Source organism: Falco punctatus, assembly GCF_963210335.1.
Source record: "Falco punctatus genome assembly, chromosome: 11".
NCBI classification, from domain to species: domain Eukaryota; kingdom Metazoa; phylum Chordata; class Aves; order Falconiformes; family Falconidae; genus Falco; species Falco punctatus.
Window position 1 is genome coordinate 7,574,914 of NC_137591.1, and position 13,499 is coordinate 7,588,412.

Below are 13,499 nucleotides of genomic sequence, written 5' to 3' on the forward strand. Positions count from 1 at the left end.
TTTTACTTGCCACCAGGGGGAGGGCTCTGCTTGTTCATTTGGGATATGATTCAACAAATAATTTAAAAAAAAATATGCCAAATAGCAGGGTGCACCTCTGTGACTTCCCAGGCACGCTTTTGCAGCAGCTCTGCCTTTGTCTTTGCAGTGAAATTACAGCCTGTAAGATGTACGTTGTTTGTCCCTTTCTTTGCAAAACACTCTGATGTCAGAAGCAACATAGCCTCAAAGTAATTTTTTAAAAGTTCTTCATCTACAGACATCTCCCTTCAGTGACGGATGTGGGCAATGCGCGTCATCCTTTGCATTTAAGACCATCCTCAAAAATTTACTCTCCCTCACCTCTTCTATCACGCATCTCCTTTCCTTCAGCACTTTATGCCTTCCAGACTTGCTACTTCCAAAGGAAAAAAATACTCCGTGATCCTTTTTACTTTGTTATCTGCCTGCCTCCTTTCTCTTTAATTCTTCCTACCCTCTATATTCAGACATGGTGAGCTGGTACAGCTTCCCCACCCTCCCTTCTACTTGCTTTTTTCTAGATTATGCTTTTGTCCTCTGCAGCAAGATGGAGCTTGGCACCTGCTAGCCTGCTTGGCATTTAGCTGGGGTCTCGATAGAGTACGACATAAATGCTGCCACAGCTTGATTGCCAGGGGCAGCTAGTTAACAAGTGTGAAAGCTGTTTCACCTCTCTGGATTGCAGGCTAAACTTACTTTTGATCTGTTGCTTAAATATTTTTCTACCAGTTAGTTTTACACCTGGGCATTTTAGTTGCTAATGCAGAATCTTTTACGCTCTTCTCCTTTTTAATCTAGATTAGGTGATACTGCAGGCTGGCATTTTCCTCTGCGCAGAGAGATACATCTTGAACCTTCCATCCAATGGTTGCTTTGTCTGTGTTGTGTAACTTTATGCACACAAGCAGCTCCACTGGGTTTAGAATTGCTGCTTACAGGTCAGTGTGTGTTGTAGTTGCATTTAAAGTTAATTATACACCGCAGCAGCTCAACTGTGCACAGTAACCAAGGCCTCAGATTAGTTTGCCCCCATCAGTTTGTTCTGTGTGTTGCCCATCTGTGTATGACTTGCAGTAAACCTGCATACTTACATAACTTCTTTGGATGCAATCCCTTTGGATACTTAGCTTCTGCTCCGCTTGTGGTGATAACAAAACCCAAAGACACTTCAGATTTCTTAGTATAGACCCGGGGAGCTGCCAGGCCAAATCAACCTCATGTAAACAAACATGCTGTCAGCGCTCTTTCTCCCAGACACAACCCACAGAGGGGAAAAAAAACCCCAAAGTTAATTAAAGAGTGACTGGATTGCAGCTAGCCATCTGGCAGCCTGGGAGCAGAGGTTGCTTTGTGCACCTGGGGCTGAGCAGGCTTTAAGGAAGTGTCAGCTAGAGACACGGGAAACCTTTCCTTTGCCGTGCTTAGCAGCAGGGAACAAAAGTGCAACAACCAAGAACGCCAGCGTGGCCAGGGTGGCCCGCCCATCATCCTGGCATGCTGAGTTTAGTAGTCATTTACTTCAAATGCGCTTTTGTCCCCACGGCTGTTTGCCTGCCATCGTATCTAGCCTGTGTCAAACTGCTAGTGAGCTTCATTCATTGCCTTCACTTACAGCTTGTGTAACAAATACCTCTGAAGTGAGGTATTATTAAACCCGTATGAATGCAAGGTCATATATCCACGGAGGTGATGAAACTTTCCTTAACTTTTGGCAAGAGGAGAGGCATTTGCATTTGCATTATGCTGTGATATTTATCTGCAGCTGACCCAGTATTATGCCTGATTGGGTTTGCCCAACCAGGAGAACCACTCCAGGGCTGTTCCTCGACAAGCATGGCTATAGGTGGATCAAAACTTGAGACCTGAGGATGGAGGTTCAGGAAGCAATAAAGGTGGAATGACACCAAGCAGAACTCTGTTCAGGGCACAGGATAAAAAGGAGAACTTCACTGCAAGTCCACGCTCATCTCAAACAAAGCAAAGCCAAAGGTTGAAGTTTATCTAGAAGACTGCACCCCACTTCCAGACAGTTGTGGAAGTTGTCTTTAGGGCTGACTGGAGAGGGGGGCTTGCTGCCTGGAGGGAGCCCCGAAACAGTCGTGAAGGTCTGTCGAAGTGGTAAAAGTCATTTTGTCTCAAAACTATCAGGCATGTTAATCCAATCCCCCTTTCTTCCTTCAAGATACAGGTGCCAATTTGTTAAGCAGTTTATTTGACTAAACTGCTTTTAGTTTGCTTTTCCTTTCAAAGTTTGCCTAGCATAAGGAGTGGCTGCACAGAGTTCCCAGGCCTCTCATTGTGTGGGGAGCACCACTCCTGTGGGAGGTGGTGATTCACTGCGGCAGCGCCAGCCCGGTGCCACCACCTCAGCCTGCCCCAAGGAGCGGGAATCTCCACTGACAGGTGCCAGCCAGTTCCTCTGGCCTGTCACAGGCATTGGGGACACGGTCCAAGATTTGAGTGATCCTCTCCAAGCTGTGAAAAATGTACAATTTTGTAATGGCTGAATCTACAGTAGGTTCCCTTGATTAGTGACCAAAAAAAGAAAAAAAAAAAAAAAAAAAGAGACCCCAAACTTCTCTGTTCACAACTATGCTGGAAGCAGGGACTGGCTGACCTGTGCTCATGGCATTCCAGGTTCTGGCTGAGAACACCCAGAGAGGCTGTTACACGCCATGCTGTGCTGGAACTCCTCCCAGGATGGGGCAGAGCAGCCCACCAAGCTTGGTGTGGGCAGCGGGCAGGGTACATCCCAGGCATGGGATCACCGGGTGGGTGCATGCTGTAAAAACAATCGAGCATTTCTGAGCTGCTCCCATGGTCTGCTTTCCTCCAACCAGCACAGGTGTCTTGTTCTCCATTTCCCATCTCCTTGGCATGATGTGGGGGATGAAGGGGAGACGACTTCCTAGAGTTTCCTCCTTCTCAAAAGGGCATGATCCCATTGCTGCCACCCAAGCCAGGGCAAGGGTGTGAAAGCTGACAGCAGCTATGTGAGGAGCCGCAGCAAGGCTGAAGGGGCAGAACAGTCTGGACTGAATTAGATCGTTAGAGATCATTTGTTGGTATACACTCGTTTTTTTGGACCATTTTGCACATGCACAGCATGGTGTAGGTAGATATGCTGCAGAAATATGAATTGATAAGAACTGCAGATGTCCTCCCCACTTTCTGAGTGTGTTTCAGGACACAACACAATATGCCGTGCATAAAAGAAGATGCATTGGCAGCACGGTCAAATCTGGCTGTCACTTTATTTTGCTATTTCTAATATTATGAACAGTTTTCAAAATCCCATTTGTAAGGATTTTGGTGCGTTAGCCCTGTTAAAGAGAATGAAATTCACACATGTCTTGGGGACACAGCATGGGGCATACATGCTGTTTATTGCACGCTGAAGTGAAGAAGCACCTGGGTGAATGCTACCTATTCAAATAAGGAGAATTTTGTTTCCCCCTTGCAGTTGCTCTGTTTTCACCTAGTTTCCCCGGACAACAGCTGGTAATAAGCCAAAACTGCTGCTTTGTGTGCAAACTGTGCTTCTTTGGGATACAGTTTTGTTGGTGTGTGCCCAATGCCTACCACTAGCTTAGACGATGACTCTCTTAGACTCATGATCAATAATATTACTCCTTACAGCATCGCACACAGCAGACCAGCACCCTTGATTTAGGTGCTTTGGTGCTGCTCTTGCTTTAGTAATAAATAATCAATAAAATAGTGTTTTTAGAAAAGTGGGAACTGAAGAGATGAAAATTGTTTCCTTAGATCAATTGTACTGTGTGAGGATGCAGTATTTTGAACTAGAAACGTAGTGGAGTATGCATGCCGTGCTTGATAAATGTGCTTGCATAACTGTTGTGAGAGAGTGAGATAGAGCCACACATCAGAAAACAAGATAAAGCATAACATCTGCTTTCCCTTCCACCTCCATGGGCTTGTGGGAGTTCTCTTCTGCTTCCTCATTTGCACATCTATAAATGAAAATAATACAGAACTCTGTCACAGAAAGTTGTGTGAGCAACTCCGGATTGTACAATGCTAAGTCCTGGAAGGGAAGTACACTGGAAGAGCTAATAATATTGACTCCATAAATTATAGGAATGTGGCTAAACAAAATGATAGACAGAAAGAATCATTACAAATTCCCCTGTCTCCTAATTGCCTGGGTGCACCCCTTCTTTTGGTTAGCCCTGACTGAGAAAAGGCTTGTGCATCAACACTGGCATTTCAGGGATGGCATGAAATCTGGAAATGCCTTTGGGAAGTAGGCTGAACAGTGGCTCTGCGCTCGTGTCTGCAGTCATGGGATGTTAAATCAGGTGATAACTGAGCAGATGCTCAAGGGACCCTAAGTCATAACGTGTCCTCTGCATCAAAGGTGTAGGTATCTGCCCATGACCACTTGCCTTCCATGTTGGTGCTTTACAGGGCTGTTGGCTCACAATGGTTTGCTAGATTGAGCGTCAGTCAGCAGACAGAGGGACATGCGTTATTACCGTCACCACAGACACCATGTTGGGTAGAGTGGAAGTCAGGTTTTGGAAAAGGCAGGGATCACATTTCCCACAGCAATGAGAGCACTGCAAGGAGCTACAAAGACTTTTGTAGGTGTCAAGCTTGCTAGACTGTCTTTAAAATAACTGTTGTAATGAGTCCAGGGTTTTGTTATGCTATCAATTATGTCAGGTTGCCTACACAAAGCTGACACCTTGCTTACAGCTTAAATCAGGGCCTGGCTTATATAGCAATAATTTTACTTGGGGTCTTGATGGCAAATAAATATTTTCATTCTAGATGAGGTTATAAAATCATTCCAGTGCTGTGTAGAATTGTCCCCTGGGCCACCTGGCAGATAGCTCTGGCTTGAGTATAATGGAGTATAATGAGTAAAATGGAGAAGCTGTATGGCATCTCTGATCTGCGGTGAGGTGTTCCTCGAAGCTTCTCTGTGTCTCCTGTGATTGTTCCTAAAATGCACACCTTGGCTAGATGCTAGTTATATAGCACTACCGTGCTCGCTGGGTTTCTACATTTTGATGATATTGTTAACTAGTCAACTGCCCTGGGGAAAATGTAGCAATAAAAGCAATTTACAGACTCCTTTAAAGTGGCTGAACTGTTACAAAGCTAAAGCTTGTCCAAGGGCTGGTTGGCCTTCAAGCCAATCCAAAGGTGGTTACTGAAGATCATGAGATGTGCAAAAAGCTTCTACAAGGAGCCAGAGTGATCTCTCCTGTGTGGGCAGTGTCTGAGCTGCATCAGAGTGCTGCACATCAAACAGCACAGCACACCACAATGGGGCTGGGTGGGAAGGGAATGGAGCTCCGGGGGCCGCGGCAGGCTGCAGAGGTGCCTGCACCCCCCAGTTTTAGAGCCCTGAGGTGGTCCCTGGGGGCTGCTTAGCTGGTCGAGAAGAGGAGGCAGGAACCCTGAAACCTTCAGGTGGCTCCTGCTCCGACCTCCCCTCACAGGAGTCACCCTCTCCCCGGGCCCATCACGATCCTTCTCGTTATGCTTTGGCACTTGTTTACAGCTGGCATCGGGGAGGCACTGCCATCTTTGCTGGCTGTTTGGGAAGCACCTCCGTGGTTACACGTTTAAAACACCTGTGGTTTCGTTCACTTTCTCTGAGGGATCACCTCCGAAAGAAAACTGTTTGGGTTTCCCACCAAGGGACAGGCCACAACAAGGTCTCTGTCTTTGAGCTTGGGGTCTGTTTGTAGGATTTTAAAGCCAAAAGAGTCTGCTGGAACCTCTTCATGAGTCCTCCTTCAGGCAAGCCACCTGAGGAGGTCACAGGATCTTCAGCCTGTGATCACAGGGGAGAGAGATCACAGCTGCCGCCTCAGGTTTTTCGGCCTCTCAGTAGCAGACCCGACCCTCAGCCCTCCCATCGGTAGTTCCTGCTGCTGCCACAGCCGACACTAGACTTCAGAGTTAACAGTTCTATGAAGTGAATTCCAGACCGTGTGGAGAGTGCGACAAGGACGGCAGGTTAGGGCGGCACCTGCGACGTCATTCCCGCCACCGGGGCTCCGGGAACGCCTGAGGTGATCCGCGGCCCCGGGAGCGGGGCGCGGGGTGGGGGGCAAACGCCAGGACGGGGCCCCCGGGGTGTCGGGCCGCCCGCTGCCTCCCGCCGGCCGCGGCATACGGAGCGGGGCCGCGCCCGGCCGGGACACCCCGCCAGCCCCGCCGGGGCTCCCGCGCTCCGGTCCCGCCGCCCCAACCGGCCGCCGCCCCCCCTGCCCCGCCGCGGCTCCGCCCCCGGGGCCGCCCCAGGTGCCGGCGGGGGGGCGGCTCCCGCCAAGCGAGCAGTGGCCTGGGGACTGGCTCGGCTCGGCGCTGCCGCTCCCGCTCCTCCGCCTCAGGTAAGGGGGAGCCTCCCGCGCTGGGCGCGCCGTCGGGGCGCAGCCGCCCCCGTCGAAAGTAACGGTAAGGGGGGCCGGGCGGCGCGGCGGCGTCCCCTCAGGCTCCCGCTGCGGGGCGGGAACCGTGCCTCGCCTCAGCGGCCCCGCCGGGCGCCCCGAAACTCTCCTCGGGGCCGTCCCCGGGCTCGGCGGCCGGCGGCGGGCAGGGCGGAGGCCCGGGCGGCGGCAGGGGGTGCACCGGCCCCCGGGACCCCCGCGGGCGGGCGTTGGCTATGGTGCCGGGGGGCGCCCGGCGGCCAGCGGTTGGCGGGACGGTGTCGTGCGCCCCTGAGGTGCGGTGTGACAGGCAGGCCCTCAGGAGCGGCGGGGAGGAGGCGGTAACAGCAGTTACATCTCTAAAATAAATATTTGCCAGCAGTCAGAGGTGGTATAATGCTGCTTTATCTTTAAAATAGCCTGAGCGGGAAGGGGGGGCTGGAGGCCGGCGCCTCGCCGGCTGTTTTCCAGCTGGTGTGCGACCTCTGTCAGTTCCTGTCACCCTGGGCCGTTGTTTTCTGCTCAGCGAGTTGCAGCTGGGAAAAGCCACAAACTGGCGGGAAACGCGGGGGCTGGGGTGGGTTGGGGCTGCCCCGGGCAGGGCAGAGACGTGCCCCCCCCTCCCCCCCCCCCGGTGCTGCCCCCCACGGGTGTGAGGACGGGCCGCGGTGGGCAGCCAGCCCCTTACACAGAGCCAAGCAGGTCAGTCTTTGGGATGTAATTCATAAAAAAAAAAAAAAAAAAAAAAAAGTATAAACTTTCCAATTTCTCTGGTTCATGCTGTATGAAACACCGGTGGTCTTTTCTCCTCATGTCCTGAGGCTGTGCGCTGTTTTTCCCCGACGTTCCTCCTGTGCAGCAAGGCTGTGTCGTCTAGTGTGTGTGGCAACATCGCGCCGTGGGTATCGCCTGCGATACATCGCTAACGCTGGCACGAGCGTTCCCATCTTTCTGCTTCCCGAGGTTCTGTCTCTGCACTGTCGTTCTTACACCATGAGCGTTGGTTAGTTTGTGCAGTGCATCAGGTTGGTCTGACCTAAGTTAAGACTAACCTGGCCAAAATAAAAAAAATAAAAAACCAAAAAGTGGGGGTGGTTTAATTTTAACCTGCATTTATCCCTTGACTTGAGACAATATAAGACCGTGGCCTCAGGAATTTAATTCATGTTTCTGTGCACTTCCTTGGCGGCAAACCTGGTTTCAGCCTCTCCTGCTTTGTTCCTCATCGCTCCCTCCTGACCCGGTGCTGCACCCTCAGTAGTGCTACTAACAGTTTGTGGGGTTTCATAGTAGCCTGGCTTAGCGCTAGGTTCAGATAAACCTCCTCCTTTAAGCATTTTTTCTCCTCTCTCTCCCTCCCATGGTAAGAAATGTCAGTGGAACTACTTGCTCTGTGTATTTGAATCTGTACTCAGATAATGGGAGCACTGGTAATTGGCTTATAGTGCGCACAAGATCAAATCCATGTGCTTCTGTATGTAAGTGTGTAACTGAAAAGCATTTATTTCCTGTTGTTTGTGCTTGCTATCCTGGAAGTGGTTGTATATGCATTTACTGAGACCTTGCTGTGATCACTGCCTTCAGGTCTGTTTTATCAGGACAATTTGTAGTGTAAGTCAGAAGAAAGGCGAGTAAACCTATCTTTAAATCAAGCTTCCTTTGCAGTTTTGACAAAACTGCTGCCCTCTTGGCAGGTACGATAAATTTTCAGGTGACAAATGGAGAAGACTTACTAGCTTTAGGTTTTAATAGCAGTAGTTCTTGCAAAATCTAGGTGTAGCGAAGTGATACATGTGGTATTCATTAGCATGCTAGTTGTCATGTAATAGTCATGTTAGTTGACTTGTGTGTGGTTCAGCTAGTTTCTCCTACTTTCATTTTCATGTGACCTGACGCAGGTCCAGATCAAAATGGGCAGGTCACAGCACCACATTTCAGGGTCTTGTATCATGTTGGCTGGTTGTAATGCCAGGGAAAGGCACTTGTGTCCACTTAACCCTCCCCGGTAAGTCAATGTCTGTTTTTTGTTACTTCTTTGGCCTGAAGAAGTAGTTTTTTCTGAGGCAGTTCTCAGTGGCTGACATTGGGAAATGTCCTGAACCGGTAATCTCAGGTATGCTTCTTGCTGTAAAAATATATCTTGTGCTTAAAGTTCTGCAGTGTTTAGTGAGCTCTTGCAAATGTGTGCTTAGCTTACTGCAGGGCGGTAGTATTTGATCTTTGACGTAAGCAGTAAGACTTACATTTGGAATATAAATATATTTGGAAGCATTAGCTAATTAAAGTATGGGAATTGCAAGGGTGCTTGTTCTAATCCTGGTTAGCAGGGGTCTTACTTTGCAGCATGGAGAACATCATAGCACACAGAAACGAAGTAACTTGTTGATCACAGATTTTCTGCGAGGAGGAGGAGGAGGACAAAAGGCAGCAAATTAAACTTCTGTGCTGCAGAGGCATCCTGAGCTGGCCCTGTACAGGTGGTTACCACAAGACAATACTAGTCTCCAACCACCTGATTTGGTTAGGACAGCAGCTTGCTTTTACCTATAAATGAAAGGTTTTAGACCTGGTGATGCAGAAAAATCTGTAACTCTCCTGCACACCTGTGGGGGAGTGTCTACCCGAGTCTGCATATAGTCTGACTAGCTCCAAGTAGTATGAATTCTATCATCTGCCTGATCTTGCCTTATCTTCTACCACTGTGGGAAGGCGTGGTCAAGGCTTTCTCTGTGGAGGGCTTTATCCCATAACAGAACATAGCTGTGCCCTGCCTTCCAGCTGGAGAGGGATCAGCAGGGAGTTACACATGTCTTGGCAGCAGAATTGGTATGGGTTTGTCTTGTATGTTCGTTCTGAGTGCTTTTATGTCACTGCTACTTCAGTGTATTCAGCAGTTGGATACTCAGAAGTATTTCACTATTGTCATTTTGTTCTCAGAGAAAGTGAGGCAGAACTGCCAGGGTGGAGAGCCGATGAGAAAGGGACTGATGCCCATTATCTTGGCCATTGCTGCAATGTTTGTAACAGGAAGCAAGAGCTTTAATGATGGTGACTTTTATAGTAGCAATCAACACCTTGAGCTTGCACTGTCTTCTGGAGGCAGGGCCGGTTCAGGGTCAGCCTCAGCTAGCGGTTCTGTTGGTCTAGAAATTGGTTGGCTTCTTTGGTTTCCAAACTCAATGGAATATTCAGGGAATTGCGGAAATCTCCTCTGCATCTGCTTTCTAGGGCATAAGGAGGATGTAGATCTCTTGTTCTGTGCATCATCTGGGAGAGAGCTGAGCTGGCCTTGGTTTAGCTTCCCTTTAGAAGAGGATGTCTTTGTACTGTTAAGTATTTTTCTCTATGTCTTCTGGAGTAGCGTGTTTGTCAACAGGCATGGAACTATGTGACGATAAAAGAGCTGCAATGAAAATGCTCATAGAAGAGAGTAAAAAATGTGAGAACTTTTATTTCTTTACATTTTTGGACACTGTAAAATTAGAGTGACTAATTCCTCCTTCCTGAGGGTTTTGTTGTGGCTCTAAAATGGACTTTAAGGATGTTGAAGGTTATGGAGGAAATGGGAGAGGCATGGCTCTAGACACAGACATTTATTTGGCTTGAGGAAATCTAACAACATTCCCTGCCTGCTGCCTAACAAAGTGTAGTTGTAAAGGTAGAGAGTTGATAGAAAAGGGTGATATCTGCAGGTTCTTGACTTCTGTTCCACGCGCAGCAAATTCTTTGAAGACTTTTTAAAGCCTGTGTTTCCAAATTTGAATGGGTAGTTAACAATAATAAGTAACCACCTATGTTGTTTAGAGGTTTTTATCGTTCAGTTGCATATATTGAACTCATTTTTAGCATGTGAATTCCAGACCAAATCCACTACAAGCATCTTCTTGCAAAGACTTTTGGACTCATTAATAAATCAATTTTATTTTTTGCTGTCAGGATGAGGTGCTTATTTTTTTAAAGTAATAAACATAGACTTAATTGTTTTTCTGTTTACACTGTTGAATTATTTTTGTTCTAGATCTATCAAGTAAGTTATTTGGATGACACCTCAAAATCAAGTTCTGGACAGTACTGAAGTACAATCCAGAGGCTGTCCCAGGGAGCAACTGTTGCAGAGGGCAGGGGTGTGAGAACAGGGGGAAACGTAACGGATGCTGAAAAACGCGCAATACTCTGGGCAAGAGCAAGGTGCTGTCTTGTTGCCAAGTGAGATGATTATCAATTGTGTGGATCGTGAGAACAGATTTGCCCTTGTTTGATCCAAATTCTGATCTGGAATAGGTGGCTGCAGCTTGTTATTTACATAAGGTCTGAATTTGTCCACATGTTTTGGCAGTCTCCACAAGGCAAGATAATGTAAGTCAAGATGACAAATGGGGTTTTACCTTTGTTTATTGGAGAGGAAATGCACTAGAGACAGAGTTGGCCTTTAGTTTGTATTAGCCATGAAAAAGAGAACTAAATTCTGTTATGTTTTTCTGCTCTAAATCTGGAATAACTACTACTTTAAGGTAGTTATTTTTGTGTAGATGCAGACATTTTGTAAGTTGAAGACATTTCCACATCCTACTGCAGTTTGCCATTGCAGCACAGGAGACTTTGATGGAGGCTTTGTGCAAAACGCCTGTGTATACAGATGTATTTCAGCTGCTCCTTGGTTCTACTTACTTTGCTGCCTTTCTGCAGGAAACATGTAATGATTCCCACGCGAGGTTTTGCATCCACTTGTAGGATTGATCAGGAACTTTTAGATTAATCTAGATAATCTCCCTTTAATAAATTTTAAACTGGGGGCTCCGAATATCTGATGTTATCTTAATGTCCATTACTAACCAAGCACAAGTTTCCGTTCTCTTTGTACACCAGGGCTTTCTACTTCACCTTCAGTGAAGGAGGTTCAGACCTTTACACAGCAGTGTATTCACAGTATGATCTGCCTGCCCATTAGTTTCTTACATAATATTTCCATTATCCATCTTTATTGTAAACATTGTAATCCTTTTGCTTCTACATCGCAGGTTCAACAGTGTGACCACTCTCTTGATTCGTATACTCACAGCAAAGCCTCCATCTGTCTCATGGATTGTAGATCTAAATTGGTAACTATCACTTGCTTGCAGTATTTATAAGCGGTTATGTTAATTGCTCATACTGTGTTTTCTGCTACTGCTAAATATCTCTTGTAGTAAAGCGTTTGTATAGGACTCATTCAGGTCACAGCCTTACTTGCTTTACATACTTATTCTTAGGGCAGCATATGTTGGCTGTAAAAAGATTCCATTACTTGATAAAAATCTGGTTCAGGATTTAACACAGTTCCTGAAAAAGGAAAAAAAAAATTTTTTTCTGATGACAGAACACAGAAAGGGAGTGAGTTTTTGTAACAGAAAATTGACATAGATGTGCAGTTTGGGAACTGGAATATTTTTAATGTGGATGCACATTTTAAGACTTTTTGGGGAAAAAACCCACAAGTTAATAACTCCTTTTGGAAGGAAGTTATGCTGCATGTCAGTAATGCCTCCCATGGATTACTGCTAAGCTGTAAATATTGGAGATGAAGAAATTTTTTGATTTAGCTACGTTTTTGTTTCTTCCCTACCACATAACTTACCAAATAGTTTCCACAGCCTTTTAGCACCTTCAGAGCTGTCTACACTGCTGCTGTCCTATGTTTCTATAAGAGCCTTGGTGCACGTATGATCTATTTGACTTTAGCACCATGTACATGGGTGGGTTTGTTGAAACTTTTACCTTTTTTTAGCCTCATTATTCCTGCTTTTACCAAATGAATGTATCTAGTCATCTCTTTTCTTCCTTCCACACTCCTCAGTGCCTATGGGTAGCCAGGAGTCTAATAGGTGCAGCTGTGTTTGTGGCTGTGCCCCTTCTTTTGTTGCCTGCTGTAAACTACTTCTTCCTTCTTGACTGATAGTTGTTAACTTTTTTCTCAATTTTTCTCTGGCTGATCTTGAGCACTGGAACTTGGTGTAGTCAAAGGAATGGTTTAACTGATAGCCCTGTAAGGCAATAAAACAGTCCATTAGGAGAGACAGCAGAGGCTTAGTTGCTGAACACATGTGAAGGAAGGCTGGACCCAGCCTGGAGTAGCATGCTGTTGTAAGATCTTTGACTCTTAGAAATATAGAAGAGCAGTTTCTCCCTCATCTTCTCACCTGCCTAATAAAAGAAACGTGTGTGTGCTAGCAGATGATGATGAAACAGTTAAACAATCACATTTAAATTGCTGCTGGTCCTATATAACACACAACATATGCAGTAAATTTGTTTTGGCTTTAAAAATAAAGCAATGACAAATATTAAATATGTTTTTACTGTTATAAATGCACATAACTTGTAATATACAGAATACACAGGTTCATAACAAGTTGAAATTGCAGATGTGTCATAGGTGTAGTTTGAAGTATAAGTTCCGTCAGTGTGACTGTGTTTCCATAGTTAACTGAGGTGACTGACAGCAGACAATGAGACTCATTCCCAAATTCAGATTTCTTCCTCATGATGTTGTGAGAGAGAATGGGATGTGAAAATGGCCTCTTTGAGCAGACCCATGTGTCTGCTAATACAGAGATATTTAAACTTCCAAGGGTAATGATCAGGTTTCTTGTTTCTTGTCTGTGAGAGGGTAGAGACCAGCGCTCTTAGTTGGTAGCCAAAACCGTAAGTGCTGGCAACACTTGAAGTCAGCCTTAGTTTTTTTTCTGGAAATGAATGGATGGCAAGATACACCAGTTGATTTCTACCCAACACCTTCAGCTTTAGACAGCTCATGTACTGCTTTTTGCTGAAGTTGGCTGTAGGCAGTAAATACTGCGGAACAGGGGCAGTGGTGACCACTTTCAGTAATTTGTAAGAGCTGTAACACTTTGGTTTGTGTTGCATTACAGAACAGTTTGATTCTTCACCATGATGTTGGTCACAAATTAAAGAGCACAGCTGTGTGGAGCCATCTGTATGACACATTTCAGTGGGTACTGAAGGCAGCAAAGGCTGGTTTCCCATGGAGGTGTCTTAGGGCGACAGGCTTCTTTTCTGTAAACTTCATTA

General features: G+C 46.4%; 1 protein-coding gene across 7 annotated transcripts in view; it reads left to right on the forward strand.

The window, feature by feature from the left end:
- Window positions 1–45: 45 nt before the first annotated feature.
- The window catches only part of RAB3B (RAB3B, member RAS oncogene family), a 71,932-nt gene continuing 58,478 nt past the window's right edge, over window positions 46–13,499 (forward strand). The window contains exons 1-2 of one of the 7 annotated variants that reach the window (XM_080406294.1): window positions 6,098–6,395; window positions 11,450–11,530. In XM_080406294.1, coding sequence (XP_080262420.1) covers window positions 11,510–11,530 — 21 coding nt within the window. In that variant the 5' untranslated portion in view covers window positions 6,098–6,395; window positions 11,450–11,509. Of the gene's footprint in view, window positions 6,075–6,097; window positions 6,460–9,368; window positions 9,480–11,449; window positions 11,531–13,499 lie in introns of those variants that run through there. The other 6 variants (XM_080406295.1, XM_080406293.1, XM_080406298.1 and 3 more) reach the window with 6 other exon arrangements.